We start from the raw sequence: 19815 nt of genomic DNA, 5'->3' as shown, positions 1-19815 counted from the left end.
TGCACAAGATTGAACCTAGAACTAATCCAACCTTCATAAATCGTGTTATCGTGGTATATGAGCTTAGAGTGGGGATCGCTAAGACCCATAGGAGTACTGGTTCCCTTAAAATTCTGAAGTTGATTCAACATTTCACTAAAGAAAATCAATTGCACTCTAGTATCCTATGTAAATAACAATGAGACAAAGTTCGAGTTTATAACCTACTATCCACTACATGCAGACTCTTCATGAACTAGTGTCAATAATCTAACAATTACCTATCAAGATTACCTCACCAATCCTTGAGTTTTAGATCTCACTTATTATGTGATCAAATGATGTACTCTAACTCATAAAAAACATATGTCAGATTCCACTTAAAGAATTACTATGGTGTCATAGATTTCATGATCAATCTTTTAAATCACTTAAGAAGACACGTTGTCTCAATCTTATGAAATATTATAGTGTCTTTATTGAGAATACTTGTTGCTACCAACTTTCATCAAGAGTGTCCCAATCCACAGGGAATATATGATCAACTAACGATTTCACTCGTATGTCAAAGCAATTGCTAACTTTTGCACAAGTTCAATATCCTCTCAAGGTTGAGAGTTCATGTAGCATAATGACTTGGTGAATCATGGCAATTGGTAGCCTTGCATCATGGTTCATTGTAGATCATGTCCAGTGTGCATCACAGTAGTGTACTCACCATAGAAAACCATCTCAACGACCAAGATAAGTCATCCCTCCAATTAGAGGGTGATGCACTACAGTATCTACTAGATTGCCCAAATCTATGAATCGATTATGGACAACTTATTTATTTATAAGGAATTCATGACTTGTATCATTTGTACAACTCTTAATGCACTTAAATCATATACAATGTAAGAGATATATACCGAATGTTTAAATCAATGTCAATATACCATTGGGATAGCAAGAGGATACTTAAGTCTAACTTTGTTACATCATGTCTTGCTTTTAGAGACTTAATTGAGCAATTTTATTTTCAACACTAAAAAATAATGCAACTCCACTAGAGTTAGAGTGTGTTTAGCAATGATTCTTAGAAGTGTTTTTAATATTTTTAATACTTGAAATTTTTTATATTTTAAGTATTAAAAATATTAAAAATACTTTCTAAAATCACTATCAAATGTACTCTTAAGGTGCTAATATGCAAAAATCAAGTGAACCTAATGTGAAGGAAATTCGAGTAACACTCAAGTAGACAAGGAATTGTAGTTACTTGCAATGGCCAAGTCCAAATGCTGCTACTGCTTCATACATTTCAAGTCCAAGTTCCTGAATGCCCACTTTTCCATTATATACATCTAACAGCTGAGGAACATCCTCCTGATATTTGATGATGAACCTATCCAGGAAAGCCCTCTCAGTGGGGTTAAGAAAAGTGCCCAAACACAAATATTTCTTTACCAACCCCTTCAATAACAGAAGTTTCACCACTGAACACCTGGGAACAATCCTCCTCTCCAAATTGAAAAAGAGAGCTACTGGGGCCCTGGCAATGGCTGCAGGCGGCGAACCCATGTTCACAAGATAATCCATGGTGCTTATGATTTTCTTCTCAGACAATTGGAAACATATAGGATGATTTCTGAAGGCCAACATAATTTCATCCTCGGACAGACCGCACCTCCTATAGGTCTTAATCTTCTGATACCAATTTGATTCAGACATTTGGCAAATCACATGGAGTGCATTCACGAAGACCATTTTCTGAGGATCAAATCCCATTCCCATAACTTTGTTGACATCTTTGCTGAACTTATCACTCTTTTGGGCCAGTATAGAGAAAAAGGTTGCTAAGAATGAGATATGCGCCATAGGAACTCCAATTTCTCTCAGAAGCCTGACATTAGGAGCAATGGTCTTCTCCAAATCTTCACTAGGAATCCAGCAATGCCTCACGACAGCCTTTGCTGCATTTTCATCGCCGATTACCACACCCTTGAGGAGATTGTAAGTCGGAATTAGATTATTTTCCAAGCTCCTGTGCAATATACTTGGGTTTGAAGCCAAAATCTTTGCGAGATTCACATGGGAGAGGCCTACCGAACCTAGAAACTGGAGTTTAGGCAAAAGGGTCTTCTCAGGATTGGCTAAGAGCAGTAGAGGAAGCTTGGCTACAATTTTGGAGATATGGGTATCGTTGCATCCATGGTTCTTGAGAAGGGTAAGAACAGAGTCTGGATTTTTAGGGTTTTCAAATTGTACCTTCTTGGAAGTAGAAATGGCACTTTCTGTGGACAACCCACATGAGTTTATGAGGTAAGAAACTGTAAAAGAATGCTGTTTGGACGATGAGAAACATCTGATGACAAATGGAGTAATATTCCCAAGAAAGTGCAGTTGGGTCATTGACGCTCCCCCAATGCGCCTCCAGCTTGGGAGTAACACTAGTTTTCCACGGAGGAAAATACTACCCATTTCTCGGAAGAAGCTTTATACGATCACCAATGTTGGCTATCCCTGAAAACTTTCCGCAGAAAATTTTCCCCAAAATTGTTTTCTACAGAAACAAACAGATGGCAGAACTTTGCCTCCTCCCCAACGGTCATAAAACCTAGAAAAGGCAGTGCGTTTTGGTACACTTCGTCCAAGAAGGAAAAAAAAAATGCAGGAAACCAGAAGGCCATAAAACCAGATGGAACTCTTTTTAAAAGACGAAATCATCCAAAAACTTTTAAATTTAATTTTGTTTTGAATGCCCATCCCTTCCCCTGTTAGCGCTTTCGACTTCTCATCTTTCAGATGTGATGTAGCCGTTTTAGGTGCCCTTCAACATTTCATGATGTACATGTAGGTTTTTTTAAATAAAAAAAAAAAAAACAGCTATTTTTACGACAAAATAATAATAATAATAATAATAATAATAATAATAATAATTTGATAGTATATTTTATTTTGAAAAGGGTTAAGTTTATAAATTGAGAGTTATTTTATTCTTTTAATCCTAAAAAATAATTCAAGTTAAAATGTTGAATATCATATTCATGAATATCAAAGTAGCATCTATATCTATGACTACAACTTGTCAAGTTGTTCACTACCTCAAACTCCACTTCAATTAAGAATCAAACTCCACCTATACTAATAATCAATCAACACCATCTTCGATACCAAAATTTAAATAATAAACAAGATAAATTTTCAAGATAATGATAAAAAAAAAATATTAAAATAAAATTATCTATTTTTCTAAAAAAATAAAAAAGCATAAAATATAATTATAATTTATTATTTTTTATTAAGAATCTAAAAAATATATTTTTAAAATAATATAAATTATAAATATTATAAAATATAAAATTGAGTTTCTTTGAACTTGAGCTTGAGTATAATATAAATTGAGTTCAAGTTAAAAAATAAAAATTAACCAAAGATCATTAAAATTGATTTTTCCTCACTCCTTATATCCATACCCTGAACCACCACGAGCCTCCTTTATCATTGGATATTTCTTGTTATTTCTCACATCTCTATTCACTTCATATAGTATTTAGGAGCTCATCTTCATCTCATAACTTTTTTCCCCAATGACTTAGAATATTTATAAAGATATTTTTAACAACTTTCCTTATTCTATAAGGAAATATAATATTACAATGATATATCAATTAAATAAATATTTTACACAATATTATTTATAAAAAAAAATCTTTATTAATTAAGAATTTAGGACACTACCCAATAATCTTCACCTTTGACCAAATTCCATTATTAATTAAGAATTTAGGACACTACCCAATAATCTTTACCTTTGACCAAATTCCATTAAGTCAATCTTCAATCTCTACATGATACGCTCTCTTTGTATCACATTCCAAGGAGAGTAATCAACTCCACTTTTACTAAAATTCATTTTGTCTTTGTCTTATGTGTTCTATTATCTTTGACTCTTTTAGAGATCTTCAATCTAGAACTCTAATACCAATTTGTTGTATTAGCGAAAACTTTAATGCAAACATGTTAATTCAAAAACATAAAAATAAAACATTTCATGTAAAGTTTTTGCTTCTACGTTCTTGCTTTCTCATCCTTGTCAAAGGTTTACAACTCAATATGAACAAATAATAACTCAATTTTGATTCTCTTGTTTTCTATTTATTCAGCATGGGTTTTTATAATCGTTTTATGTGTTATTGGTCATTGAGATGTATGAAGGGGGCATTAGTTAGCATGATAATAAATGAACTTCAAATTCTAATATGTATAGATGATCAAAATTATGTCATCATTATTATTTTTTTCATCAGTTATAAATGTATCTACCAATTAGGCTCTATTGCTAATTTTAGGGTTGATGGGAAAATCCTAGATCTCTCCGTTTCCCAAACTCAAATCAAGTTAGGAACATGCAAAACTATCTTAGGTTTTTCTAAATCTTATGTATAGTGGAAAAAACTTTATAAGGATTCAGAAAGTGTTAACAAAAACTATATTTTACATTTAAATGTTCCCAAATCGAATCCATGCGGTGAAGATTGAGAATGAAATTGCAGAAGTCTCGTGAACCCAAACTCTTCCGTCCGATGACTTGAACCTTGATCTTAACACATTTTCGTAGGGGATGGAAGAGAAAGTAGAGGATATGACTCTCTCTCTAGAAGTAGAAGACGACTCTCTAGCAAAAGTTATTGAAACTCCAACCTCTAAGAGGGTATTTATTAGGTTTTCCACTAAGCTTAAGTGATTTGAGACCACTAAGGCTTGAATCACTTAATCTAGCAAAAAATGAGTCTTAATTAATTAATTAACTCAATAGGACCTACTAATTAATCAATTAGTCAAATCTAAGGACTTTGTTCACTTACTCATGCATAACCTTACATGATTACCAAAACACCCTTATGCACAAAAGTGAACCTAGAGTTAATCTGACCCTTATAACTCATGCCAACAAAGTATATGAACTTAGAGTGAGGAACATTAGGACTCATAGGAATACTGACTCTCTCATAATCCAATTCTGAAATTGATTCAACATCCCACTACAAAGAATCAATTAAACTTTAGTATCTTATGTAAATAACAACTAAACACCATGTGTTCAAGTCCGTGACTTACTAGTCATTGCGTTCAATCTCCCCATGCACTAGTGTCTGTAGTCTAACAAGATGAAAGTTATCAGTCTTTCAAGACTACCTCTACTATCCTTGAGTTACAAACCCTCCTATAGTGCGTTTAACTAACATGTCTTAGCTCTCTAAGAGCTAATATCAAGTTCCACTTAAGGAACTACTATAGTCATAGTTTTCATGAACACACCTCCTTAGGATCATTAAGGGGACACACTATCTCAATCCTATAAGATATCATGAGGCCTCTATTGAGAATACAAATTGTTAATGACTTCCATCAACAATGACCTAATTCATAGAGAATATATGATCAGCTTACGATCTCACCCGTAAGTTAAAGCCACTATTAAATTTAGCATAAGTTCAATATTCTCTCAAGGTTGAAAAATAACATAATGAAGCAGCTTGGTGAGATCATGACTACTTGATAGCCTTAAGTTATGACTCACAGTATGTCTTATCAATATATAATCATACACACTAATACGTTCATCATAAGAAACTCATTTTGATAGTAAAAACCAACCCTTCTTCCAATCAAAAGGTGGTGCATTACATTCTCTAATGGGTTACCTAAACCCACGAACTAATTGTGAACAAGTAATTTATTTGCAAGGAACTTGTGACTTGGATCTTCTATACAACTCTTAATACACTCAAATATAGTACAATGCAAAAGATACAAATAAGAGTGCTTATAAAGCATAATGCATGAAAATATGATAGATAAAAGTGAACTGGAACTTTATTAAATAAATAATAAAAATCTACATGTTTATTACATCATGTCATGTTTTTAAGGACTCATTTCTAACTAGGCTGTACTAATATTACATAAGGAAATTTCTTATATTGATGTTCCTTTATGGAAATAGTTTTTTTACATCATTAGAAGAAAATAAATGAGATATAGATTTGCCTATTAAAACATTTGTAGATGTGATTATAAATTTGTTCTTTTTAAGAAAATAATAATAATTTTAATTTCTCTTAGAAATGAAGATGAATTATATTTTCTATAAAATTTATTCTTCCAAGTAAAAAAAAATCATTTCATAATTGTTTTAATATAATTAATATTTCAATTATTATCATTGGGAGTTTATTTGGCTTGCAAATTCAAATTGTTACTTTATTTGAATTTTAAGATTGGTTTGTGATATAAGGCATTGATCGCTCAGATTTTGTCGTTTGTTGGATCAAAACAAAATTTATAACTTAATTCACTCTTCTATAGCAATTTGTACTCGATCAAAAAGTGGCTTTAGTACAAACTACTGTAGCATAGTGGTTTTTAGGTATCGTCCACAAGGATGGATTATTCTTGGTGATTAAGGCTTGAATGAGATGATAAGAAATGATTGTGATAAAGTGAAATCAACTTGAAATTGCATGATAAAATTCCAAATTAACAATGTATTCAAATTGAATTGAAAATGAAGTTTAAAAGAGAAGAAAATTTATAAGAGGTGAGATTCTCGGAGTTAGGATTTTCTAGAGAGCAATTTCCATGGTGAATAGGTGTTAAGATCTAATTTTCATCAAGTTAGATTGAAAACCTAAATTTTCATCTAAACCGATTTTTGATTTAGCTTTAGATTTAGATCTAATTTCCCTTCAAATTAGGTAATCTAATCTAAGAGATCAATTTGAATCATATATTCAATTCATCTTAAATTATCTTTCAATGATTCACACAATGCAACTATTCAATCTCATCAAATCTAGCATTAAGAATTTGATGAATCTACCTAGCTTGCATTGTAGTAATCATCCAAGACAATTTGAAGAGAAAAATCCCCAAATTTCAATTAATCAATCAATTAGATCAAATTACCTTAGCAATTCAAGCTCAATTCTCTAATTCACCATAGATTTTGCCTCTAGATCCTCCCTCCTCCAAGAAAAACGAGATTTAGCCACTCATGCTTGGAGATTTAATCTCACAAGACATGTTTGGCTACCGAGAAAATAAGAGAAACTGAAAGAAAGTGGAGAATTGTATATAGAGAGAAGAAGTATGAAAAGTTATTACAATTAGAAAATGAATCAAAAGTTCTTAAATGAGAAAATCCCGTTTCTATTTATAGGCCAAGGTAAAAAGGACACTTGGCAACATTTTAGAGGTCTTTTGGATGCTTCTTCATCAAGGAATCTGGAGAGAATGCACTTTCGCACGAGCCCCTAGTGATCTCGCATGATGGTGCGAAGTGAAGAATCAATCAGCTGGAATTTCGTTCTTCTGGAGTGTTTCGCATGACTGTGCGAAAATTTCGCATGGTCATGCGAAATCACTTCTTCACAATTTCCTCATGTGCTGCAGCCATACTCTCTCTGTTTCATTTCGCATGACTGTGCGAAATCGAAAATCATGCTATTCCGGATCCTCTTTGCAATTTCTCTCATTTCTTCATGTTTAATCCATCTCCACCACCTTCAATTAAGCTCTAAAGCTTGGTCCAAGTGCATTTCCTCTTCCTCTTCATCCACATTATGTATCCTCCTCCATTCCATTTTCCATTTGTCACTCCATGCTTCAAAAATCACCTTAAAATATCTCCAAAACTCAACAAAGAACCATTAGAATCTCTTGCAAGGGTAGCAATGTATTACTTGGGCATATTAGGCATAATTACTACTTAAAAGATGTGAAACTCATGAAAGTTAGTATCTAAAATATGTGGTTTTTGAGTAGTAATCAGGCATGTTACGGAATATAGCATGATAACCCAAAACTATTAGTTCTATAAAAATAAATAACTTATAAATGTTTAAATTAGATCATGTTATAATGCATCGTAGTGTTAGTATAATTTTGTTGTTAGTAGTGGATTTATGTTGTAACTGAATTTATAATAAAAAATATTAGTGTTAGAAGTGTCTTTTTATATTCCTTTGGCATTGGTATTTACACATTATATAATATAATTGTATATTCTTTTCATATTAAATAATTGGCAATCTTGTGATATGAGACATGATATATTGATAATAACATAAAAATGTTTTCTTGCAATTTCCAAAGGAAGATGACTAATTACAAGGTAAAGCTTCTAACATGACTTGTAATGTCCAATGATAATAGAGTTTGGGATACCATCTATCAATACATGGAGAGTATACAAAGCTTATAAAGCTTTGCTAAGGATTCATTAGGACTATTTGAAGATAAACAATGTTGAAAAAATTTGCATATTAATGAATTCATTGTAATCTATTTATATGCTAGTGAATTTTTTCTTTGTTATTCTCCTATTCATTTGGCATACCAAAAAGTCAAATAATTAGGCAAAGAAAGTCTGATTGTTTTAATATTTGTAACATATGTTTTTTTATATGATATATTACTCAATAAATGTTACTCATCTTATTAAAAAATTTGATACTGGTGTTCGATGCAAGTTGAAATTTTCTATTGATTTTCTTATTGCAAATTTTTAATACATATTTTTTTAGTTGAATATGAATCAAGATTACTTATATATATGTCATTAGTAGGATATTTATGAAAATTTTGATTATTTATAATGATTCAAGTTGCTTCTCATTGGTGTCAACTCACTGACCACTATTTGTGTGTTGTGTGTTTAATTTTTTTTTTTTTGTAAGAAAATGCAACTATAACTCAGCGTCCTTCTGAAGAAAAAAAAAAGTTAAAAGATTCCTAAATTATGTTTGGTTGTCGAAAAATTTAGGGAATATGCAAATGAAAGAAAATGGAAAAGAAAGGTAGAATGAAAGAAAAAGTGAAAGAAAATAAAAAATAATTTAAATTCAATAAATTATTTTTATATTTTACTTCAAACTCATTTAACTTATTCAACTCTCATATATAAAGATTAAATAATTTAAAAATATATAAATTTCTTATTCATTTTAATCATACTTGACTTTCTTTACTATTTTTTTTTATGGTAAAACCAAATATGAGATATAGAAATATTTCTGTTGTGTAGATATTGTCACCCCCTTGCAAGCATGACTTTGTGTTCCAAGGTATTGTAGGGTTCGACGAGCAAAGCCTCACCACTAATATCTTGCTCCCTCTTGTATGACTTTAAGATATGTATACATGATATTATTGGTATACACGATTAATTATATCCATACACAATTTTTTTCTCTCTATCTAATGTGGGATATTGCATCGGATATAGTAGATGTGATTGAGATTGGGATTAATTAAAAGCCTCGAGCTAAATGATAAATATAGTGAAAGAAACTGATAATAATAGTTTTCTAAGGGTTTTAGGTGAGGATGAGCATGGAAATGGTTTTATCAGAAGTGAAGTGTGATTGTGAAAGGCTACTGTAGGTGGGTTCATGCTGGCATGCCGAACCAATTGCTAAAGTTGTGGTAGTTGGAGATGAGAGAAGGGGCATTCGAAATGGTGGGTGTCCCCAACAAACACATCTAAATCTAATGTGTATGCCACCCTCTACAAGAATGATACAGCATGAACTGCCCACCATGAATTGATCCAGTGAGATTGGGAAATCAATTTTGTGAATGATTGGTAGATATAAATGTATCATAAACTCAAAAGAGTATAGATGATTTATTCCTACATATAAGTTTGTACTGAATTAGATGATTTCACAGGAGATCTTGTAAAGTAGAATAATAAAAACTTCTTGTAGCATTAGAATGAATCAAAGTGAGTTAATTAAAGTTGAAATTATCACCGGTGGATTTGGATAAACAGTTATTTTCAATTTATAAGTATTTAGACCTTTGAGCTAGAGCTAGAGTGGGCATGAACTAGAGTGGACCAGAGCTAGGGTTTGAACTTGAATTAGAGTTGGATTTAAAAAATTCAAGGGGGCGGATGAAGGTGGCCTAGATCAGTGCTGAGGTGCAAGCAATGTGTGAGAAGAAGATATAAGTAGAGGGAATGCATTCGTTGTAAAGGAATGTACTCAGGTTAAACCTCAATTTAACTTCAGCTCAGTTATTCTAAGGATGGCCCAGGGGTCAGCCGAGGATGACTCAAACCCTGCGAAGATGATCTCTGTAGGGCAACCCAGCACCTCCTCCAAGCATGGCCCTTTCCATACTTATGCAGGCCGGGATTTAGGGTGAGTCTTGTGAGTACTCCTTATTGCAGGCCTTGGTCCCCCTACTATGTATCATGTCACTCACACCTAATGACTATAACTTAACAGAGAACATGCAGCCAAATTCATATATAATTGATTCAGCTTTAAAAGACCATCCATCAAGGAATAGGGGTTTTCAACCCGGCCCCACACATGAGTTTCACCCTGAACTTCAAAAGCTGCTCAGAGCAATTACATTTTCAACACTCAAAAAAACTGCAACTCCACTGGAATCAAGTAAACCCAATGAGTTGGAAACTCAGTAGGAGTCTAAAGAAGGAAGAATAGTTAGTTGGAACTGTAAAGTTGACATGGTGCAATCAAATATGCAAAAATAAAGTAGAGAAGGAATGATAGTTACTTGCAATAGCAAAGTCCAAATGCTGCTACTGCTTCATTGGGATACAAGGCCAAGTTCCTGAAAGCCCACTTTTCCATGATATACATCTAACAACTGAGGAACATACTTCTGATATTTGATGATGAACCTATCTATGAAAGCCCTCTCAGTGAGCTTCAGAAAAGTGCCTAAACACAAATCCTTCTTTACCAACCCCTTCAATAACAGAACTTTCGCCACTGAACATCTGGGAACAATCCTCCTCTCCAAATTGAAAAAGAGAACTGCTGGGACCCTGGCAATGGTTCCAGGCTGCCAACCCATGTTCACAATATAATCCATGGTGCTCATGATTTTCTTCTCAGACAATTGGAAACATATGGGATGATTTCTGAATGCCAACACAATCTCATCCTCCGACAGACCGCACCTCTTATAGGCATTTATCTTCTGTTCCCAAGTTGATTCAGACATTTGACAAATCACCTGGAGTGCATTCACGAAGAGCAGTCTCTGAGGATTAAAACCCATTTCCATAACTTTCTTTACAGTTTTACTGAACTTATCCCTTTTTTGGCACAGTGTAGGATAATTAGTAACCAAGAATGAGATATGCGCCATGGGAACTCCAATTTCTCTCAGAAGCGTGGCATTAGGAGCAATGGTCTTCTCCACATTTCCACAACAAATCCGGCACTGCTTCGTCAGAGCCTTTACTGCATTTTCATCACCGATGACCACACCCTTGAGGAGATTATAAGTAGGAATTAGAGTCTTTTCCAAGCTCATACGCAAGATACTTGGGGTTGAAGCGAGAACCTTTGCGAGATCCACATGGGAGAGGCCTACAGAACCAAGAAACTGGAGTTTGGGCAAAAGGGTCTTCTCAGGATTGGCTAAGAGCAGTAGAGGATGCTTGGATACGATTTTCGAGATATGAGTATCGGTGCATCCATGGTTTCTGAGAAGGGCAAGAACAGAGTCTGGGTTCTCAGGGTTTTCAAATTGCACCTTCTTGGATGTAGAAATAGCAGTTTCTGGGGACAACCCACATGAGTTCATGAGGTAAGAAACTGTAAAAGAATGTTGTTTGGACGACGAGAAACATCTGATAACAAATGGAGTAATATTCCCCAGAAAATGCAGCTGGGTCATTGCCGCTCCCCCAATGCGCCTCCAACTTGGGGGTAACCCTGTTCTTCCACAGAGGAAAATACTACACATTTCTCAGGACAAGCTTTATATTACTCACCAATATCGGCCATCCCTAAAAACTTTCCTCTAGAAAATTTGTCCCAAAATTGTTTTCTACAGAAACAAACGGATCGCAGAACTTTGCCTCTTCCCCCAACGGTGATAGAATCATAGAACCGAGAAAATACTGTGTTCTAAAAATAATTCAAATGTGGAACGTAATATTCATTTAAGCCAAATGTAAATATGTAACATCCATGAATAGAATTCCTTACATTGAGACATTTTAAGATAATAATTCAAATAAATTTATACCAAAATTTAAATAATAAATAAGACAAATTTTAAAATAATATAAATATTATTATATAGAATAATTTATATTATAAATATTATAAAAGATTAAATTGAGTTTTTTTGTTATTTATAATTTTGATTATAGTAGAGAAAATCTAAATATTTTGATATTTTGAATAAAATTATTATTGATGAGGTATTTTGTTCCCATCTAACATAAATTCATCCATGAAGCAAAACTCGGGGAAAAAACAATGAAGACAATTAGTAAATATTTTTATGTAAAAATACCAAATTATCAAATTAGTACTCATTAAAATTTTCATGCCGATAGTTAAATATATGTGATGAAATTTAATTAAATGAAATCATAAGATAAAAGTAGGAACGAATGAAAATCATTTACAAAGTTATAGACAATTATTAAAACTCCCTATTTTTTAGAAAATTGCATATTCAATTACAACAAAAGATACATGAGACATCTTTGATAAACACGTACAAAGGAGTAGAAAATGTGAAAAAGATTCGATTATAGATTTTAAGAACACAATCACATCTTTTCAAAGGGAGAAAAGACATAGGCTTTTGTCAATTAGATGCAATCCAATGGCGAAAGCTTTTCAAATTTCTAAGTTATAGAAAAAATTCTTTGAACCCTAACAGATATATCTTTTCAAGTATAGAAATTGAATAATAAGTAAATAAATTATTCAAATCCTACGTAAAAGATATCATATATTAAAAAAAAATATGAAAAAAGGTTAAGAGAAACATAGAAATGGAAATTTTTAGTCTTTAGAACAATGAATAATTTATTAAGATGCCGGTTTACAAGATGATACGAAGAGAAATTGATAATTTATTTTTTTATTTTTTTTAGGCATATACAAAATAAATCTATCAAGAGCACCAAATGAGGGTAAGGATGGTGAGGACGAGTTTGAAATTTATATAAATGAGTGAGATTTTTTTTAAAAACCTGAGACGGGATTGGTTCGGGTTTTATCTTGTTCTACATCATCCTATTTAGTTTTTTTAATAGGACGAAAATGAGAAATAGTTTGAATAAATGGGATGGGATGACCCATCTTGAACCTGCACGTTGCCATCCTAAATGAGGAACACATCCTAGAAGTATATACAAAAACAAAGGAAGAAAATAAAAATCAAATAGGAAACAACTACAAAAACCACACTACCAATAACTAAGACTACGTTTTTCAATGATTTTATAAAGCATTTCTTATTTTTCTAATACTTTGATAATTTTTACCTTTCAAATATTACAAAAACTAACAATATTTCATAAAATATTATAAAACGTAGTTCAAGACTGTTTAAAAATTCAAGTACTGACAAATTTCCCAAATCCAACACAGGGGAGCCATCTGTAAAATGTGCCGTCTCTTCTTATTCAATCTCTTAAAACCATAAGCTCAAGAAGCAAATTTCTCACAATCACTGGAATACACCAGAGATTGCTAAAAGTTTATCCACGGCCTCTTTGTCCTTTCACAATAAATCAAGATACCTTCCTACTCTTCTCTCTTTGTAGAGACTACGTCTATTAACCATCAACCACCCCGTCTTCGTTAACATGTCAATAGTTAAAATATTTCCCCAAACTGCTTCACAAGTGAAAACATCGAGATCTCAGAGGTGCATGAGAACCCCAAATTTCCTTAGATGAGTTTGAGTCAGAGTTAGAATCTTGTAGGCCAATGTACTATTCAAAAGTAGAAAAAAGAAAAAGAAAAAGAAAAAAGAAGGAAGTATTGAGTGTGATATAAATATAATCATTGCTTACTATAAAATGATACAATTAGATAACTCGGACTCAGATTTGTTCATCAAGGTAGCTTTCCTCCGCTGTTACATCGCTACAAGAAGCCTGAAATCTGTGAAAATTTTGAGAAATGTTCATTATCAAAATAATTGGACAAAGCATGGGAACAGATAGAGAAAATTGAAAATGAATTAAAGCGGGAAGCGTTTTGCATTTTCCATAAACAGAGGAAAACTAAAACTGGTGGTGCAGCAATTTCCCAAGATGAACCAGGGATCTGGAATGGATATCAAAATCAACTTATTAAGTTGCAGGCTTCAGGGAATAGATAGAAAAGCAAAATCAATTAGGAAATGCCTGGAAAAAAAACAGGGAAAATTGTAATTGTAAGAGATCAAGTACTTGGAATCTCAAGCCATGAGCAGGTGGCAAGCAATAAATTGCCTGTATTCTTACATCCACAAGGGTTTGTTGAAGAACATGTTCACTAGTACTTCTCAGCAGACGTTGATACAGCAATTGAACAACGCTATCTAAGAAGATCCAAATCCTAGCTCCACAAAACCCACCTTCCCTTGATATACATCTAGTAACTGAGGAATTTCATCCTGATATTTGATTACATACTTATCCAGGAAATCCCCCTCAGGGAGATTCAGAAAAGTACCTAACTTCAGATCCTTCTTTATCAACCCTTTCAATGACAGAACTTTCACCACTGAACACCTTGGAGCAACCCTCTTCTCAAAATTGAGGCAGATAGCGATTGGTGCCCTAGCAACAACTGCAGGCCGCCAACCCATTTTGTTCACAAGGAAATCCAACACCTTGGTAACTTTCTTCTCAGACAATTGCATACATTGTGGACGATTTCTGAATGCCGACAAAATCTCATCTTCAGACCAACCCCACCTCCTATACATCTCCATTTTTTGTTGCCAAGTTGATTCAGTCGTTTGACAGACTGCTTGGAGTGCATTCACGAAGGCAAATTTCAAAGGATTAAATCCCATTTCCACAACCTTCTTGACATTTTCACTGAATTTATCACTTCTTTGGCAGATTGTGTGATAACGTGCCACTAAAACTGAGATATGGGATATGGGAACTCCGATTTCTCTCATAACTGCTATATTGGTAGCTATGATCCTCTCCAGATTTCCACAAGAAATCCAGCATGAACTCTTGAGAATCTTTATGGCATCTTCATTACTGATCTGTAAACTCTTGAGGAAATTATACTTGGGAATTAGAGCGTTTTCTAAGCTCCTCATCAAGACAATTGGCTCAGAAGAGAGAATGCTTGCGAGACGAGCACCAGAAAGGCCCATAGAACCAAAAAAATCGAGTTTGGGCAAAAGGGTCTTCTCAGGATTGACCAAGAGCAGTGAAGGAAGCTTGGTTACAATTTTGGTGATATGGGTGTTGGTGCATCCAGAGTTTCTGAGAAGAGCGAGAATAGAATCAGGGTTTTTAGGGTTTTCAAAGTGTATCTTCCCGGATGCAGAAATAGCAGTTTCTGGTGACAACCCACATGAGTTTACGAGGTAAGACACTGTGAAAGAATGCTGGTTGGATGCTGAGAAACTTCTGATGATAAATGGAGTTGGATTTCGAAGAAAATGCAGTTGGGCTGTGGAATCTGCCACCACTTGCCACCTTTTTGGGAATAACCCTAGTCTCTTACAGATAAAATTAATACACATTTGTAAAGGAAGCTTTGTTTCTCACCAATTTCAGAATTGTATAGCTCTAAACCTTGATCGGATTCCGTCTGCACTACAGCAATGTATCCTTTTCCTGCAATTCCCTTCAACACCTTCTATGGAGAAATCTATTTTTCCAAGCTCAAATTTCCCCCCCTTTTTCTCTCAATACTAATCTACTCATCGTGGGGTTTTTGAAAATTCCATGAACACCCCCGATATTACTCATAATTACACATGTCCCAATGGCAACGGGTAGGATTGAGGACAAATTGCCCCATCTCAACACTGGCCTTTGTTCAAAATAATTTTTACCCATCCAATTTAACTTTTCTTTTTATTGTTTTAAAAAATTATTAAATTTTTTTATTACATAAAAATAAATATATTTTATAAATAATTAAAATATTATAATTTTTATAACTTATTTTATTAAATAAAAATTTTAAATTAAATTAAATTTAATTAAATTAAATTTATATATAATCCTGTGGCGCCCCCCCCCCCCCCCCCCCCCAAACCCCAATCTACTCATCGTGGGGTTTTTGAAAATTCCATGAACACCCCCGATATTACTCATAATTACACACGTCCCAATGGCAACGGGTAGGATTGAGGACAAATTGCCCCATCTCAACACTGGCCTTTGTTCAAAATAATTTTTACCCATCCAATTTAACTTTTCTTTTTATTGTTTTAAAAAATTATTAAATTTTTTTATTACATAAAAATAAATATATTTTATAAATAATTAAAATATTATAATTTTTATAACTTATTTTATTAAAAAGTATATTATTATTATATATTAAAAATAAAATTTTAAAATTAAATTAAATTAAATTTATATATAATCCTGTGGGGCAAAGCAAAATAGAATGGGGTATAATAATACTTGAACCAATCTTGAACCTGTCTCAGATTTAAAAAAAAATCTCAAACTCGTCATAACTCATTTATTTAGATTTCAAACTTATTTCATTAAAGACAAGTTGAGATACGTACTCAAAAAACACATCTCATTGTCATCCTTACATGCATCATACATTTACATAAGAATAAAATATATTGATTTTTACGAATAAATTGATAGTCGAATTTTATAGATGTATCAATGAAAACTTTAACAAAAAATCCGATGAAATAGAAATTATGATGATAAATGAAATATATATATGTGGAAGTTGTTTTGACGAATAAATTGTTATAAGCATGATATGCAATAATAATATCTTGTGAAATACAAATTTATTTAGTATACCTTCAATATTTAAATAACATTAAGTACTTAATTGGCTTTAGTAAATGTCATATGACCTTTATACGTATTACACTATAATAGTTCATCTTAGTATTGAAATTAAGGTTGATGTAATTCAATGATACTATTAAATGAAAAAAATCTCATCTTGATGGATACCAAGACATAACAAAAGAAGTAACAATACATATATTCAAGTCGTTTATGTCAAAGAAATTAATATATAAATGATATAATTTGAGGTATTCAATGATAAGACCAAACATTTAATACTAAAATGAAAATTTATCTACTTTATAATATATGTGTAATTATTTTTTTGTTTAAAAATATTTATAATTTTATTTACAAAATTATATATTTTTTTTGTATTTAACTCTTGATTTTTGTGTTTTTAATAATAAATTACATAGAATTTGAAAATCTATGGTTGCATTTGATTTGAAAAATGTTGAAAATATATAACTCATGATAAACAATTTTAAAATGTTTATTATTACTTCTTATATAATTTTTTTAGTGTTTTTCCTAACACTTTCATAAGTTTTGATTAATTTTTACTTTATTGATATTTTGTATCAAAATATCCATCAATATTTTTCAAATATCCCGATATGTCCATAATATCGAGTTACCTAACCCTAGTGCTTTTGAAATTTCTATCTTTTATATCTTTTTTATTTATTATTTTCACTCATCTTCACCTTCCTAAAAAATACGAAGGTTTAGTGTATTCAGCCAAAACCTAAAAAATAAATAAATAAAAGTAAATAAATTATCAAAATTCATTTTGGAAACAATTTTTAGTTTTTTTTAATAAGCTTTGAGCAATCTATTTTACACCATTTTCCATAAAACAAGAATGTTAAAATTTTAAATAATATAAAAATAAATCAAAACATTATATTATTTAAAAACTAATTCTTATCATTGCATTTTATCTCTTAAAAGGAATAAATTCAAGTAAATGTATTTATAATTACACATAACCAAAATAAATTCAAGTAAATGTATTTATAATTACATATAAAATTTATAATTACACTTATGTCAATAAATTATTTTATATATCATTTTAAACTTATTTTATTTATTTATAATTCTTTTATATAAAATTTAAATTAATTTAAATTATATTTTATTTTCTTTGGTATGAAATTACATGAACCCAAGGGTGTTATCATTGACTCAATAGTAATGTCCTATTAATTTAAAAGTTTATTTGGTTATACAAAAGTTAAGAAAAAATACCACAAAAAGAAAATAAAGAAGAAAAATAAAAGGAAAAGGAAAGTAAAAAAAAAAAAATATAGATATAAAATTTAATAAATTATTTATATGCCAAATTTTTTTTTAAATATATACATTTCTAATTACTTTGATTTATATTTGATTTTTTTTTTTATTTTCTTATTTTCCACAAAGAAACTAAACATGAAAATAATTTTTTGTAACAATTTTTTTTTCTTTGCTTAGTACTTTCCGAAACCAAACATAATCTTTGACTTTACTCCTCCCAAAAAAACCAGTAAACCGAAAACAAAAGCACTTTGATGCTACAATCATGAGCAGATGCAGGCAATGATGGAGGATAATGCCCCTACCAAAATCCATTTTTACTAATACAACAATTAAACAATTATCTCTCATCACCAAGCATCTTCCCCAGCAGAACTTTAACAACTCAACTACTCAAAGATGATCCTATTTCCAAAACTGAGAAACAGAAGCATTGTATTAGCAATGGAAGGTGTCTAACAAGCCATCTTGTTCACAAAGAAATCCATTCCCCTATCAATAATATTCATACTCACAGGATGCTTTCTCAACCAAATCTCATCTTCACACCTTCATTCCTTAAGTTCTGTAACCGAAAAATAAAGAAATAAACAAAAGAAATCTTCCAAATAAAGATTAATACAAATATGAAGGATAGGATGGCAAGAAAGGACCTACTAAATGAAATGAAACCATGTTGAATCATTTGGGACAAGGGTTGCAGCAGGTGGTTAGAATCACTTGACCTTGTTGAAGCTTAGCTTCCCCTTGTGGGGCTTTGTTTAGAAAATTGGTCTCAATCCCTTCTAAAATTCAAACCACACATCCTCCTCTATGTAATTACCCCCCCCCCCCCTTTTCTTGCATTGAAGATTTTGGTTTCACATCAACGCAAGAAAGAAACTTGCAACTAAATCCTTTGTTCAACATTTCTCAAGAGAAGATTAGGCCTCATCAGTAATATCTTTAAATACAAAGGTACAAAGGAGGGAAGACCGCATAAGAGAGATGGACTAATTTCACCATATAACACAAGTAGTTCTATATACTGAAAGAAAAATAGGGGACAAGAAATCGAGAGCATTGGTCAAGTATGTAGGAAGTAGGAACAAGAAATCGAGCATTGGTCAAGTATGTAGGAGGAAGTAGGAACAACATGCAAGCAAATTCATCAAGTAAAGAGGAGTATCTATAACTTGGGAGTTGGATGCTAACATGCTCTGAAGCTCTTCTGCTTTGAACTGCTTAATAGCCCCCAACAGAAACTTGGTTTAACCACCATTTCACTAACTGCAAACATAATGAAAACTAGTAAATGCAGCTAAATTCATATATTGATTGGCAAAAGCAAAACGAAACACGCCTTTTAGTTCCCTACAGGACACTTCCCATGGAGGGAAGAAGGATGATACATACTCAATACCAGGGCCATCTGCAAACCAAACTTTAGAAACAACCCATACAAAACTTTTGGGGTTTTCATACCCACTTTTTTGTTTCATCATTGAATACATATCTCCATGAAGCTGTAAGGCATGTACTGTCCATCATAAACAAAACGAAAAGAAGAAATTGTTTGATGTTACCACCAGCAGAAGTTGGTTAAGACAATTATCAAAATTATGCAAAGACTGATGTGCCGGAAATAAAGCAACACCTAGGGAAGAATGATAATTACTTTGGGCCTGCAAAGTTGAAATGCTACAATCATTTCATGTCATGTATCACTATCTCCTAAGATCCAATTTTTTTAT

General features: G+C 32.2%; 3 protein-coding genes across 3 annotated transcripts; all 3 read right to left on the bottom strand.

Annotated features, from left to right (window-relative positions):
- Positions 1 to 1236: 1236 nt before the first annotated feature.
- On the bottom strand, positions 1237 to 2442 carry LOC100244540 (transcription termination factor MTERF9, chloroplastic-like). Its single transcript, XM_002271592.4, has one exon. The coding sequence runs from the start codon at positions 2440 to 2442 to the stop codon at positions 1237 to 1239; it is 1206 nt and encodes a 401-aa protein (XP_002271628.1).
- An 8148-nt stretch (positions 2443 to 10590) lies between these two features.
- On the bottom strand, positions 10591 to 11691 carry LOC100266863 (transcription termination factor MTERF9, chloroplastic). The gene has a single exon (XM_019220921.2). The coding sequence runs from the start codon at positions 11689 to 11691 to the stop codon at positions 10591 to 10593; it is 1101 nt and encodes a 366-aa protein (XP_019076466.2).
- Positions 11692 to 14349: 2658 nt separating this feature from the next.
- Positions 14350 to 15522, bottom strand: LOC100264327 (uncharacterized). Its single transcript, XM_002278017.5, has one exon. It carries the CDS (start codon positions 15520 to 15522, stop codon positions 14350 to 14352), a length of 1173 nt encoding a protein of 390 aa, XP_002278053.2.
- Positions 15523 to 19815: the final 4293 nt, after the last annotated feature.

Source organism: Vitis vinifera, chromosome 7 (assembly GCF_030704535.1).
Source record: "Vitis vinifera cultivar Pinot Noir 40024 chromosome 7, ASM3070453v1".
NCBI classification, from domain to species: Eukaryota; Viridiplantae; Streptophyta; class Magnoliopsida; order Vitales; family Vitaceae; genus Vitis; species Vitis vinifera.
The sequence above is the reverse complement of the archived record's forward strand: the minus strand, read 5'-3'. Positions and strand labels throughout refer to the sequence as shown.

Coding starts and splice junctions, on each gene's coding strand:
- LOC100244540 (XM_002271592.4), bottom strand. CDS start 2,442: ATGGGTAGTATTTTCCTCCGTGGAAAACTAGTGTTACTCCCAAGCTGG.
- LOC100264327 (XM_002278017.5), bottom strand. CDS start 15,522: ATGTGTATTAATTTTATCTGTAAGAGACTAGGGTTATTCCCAAAAAGG.
- LOC100266863 (XM_019220921.2), bottom strand. CDS start 11,691: ATGACCCAGCTGCATTTTCTGGGGAATATTACTCCATTTGTTATCAGA.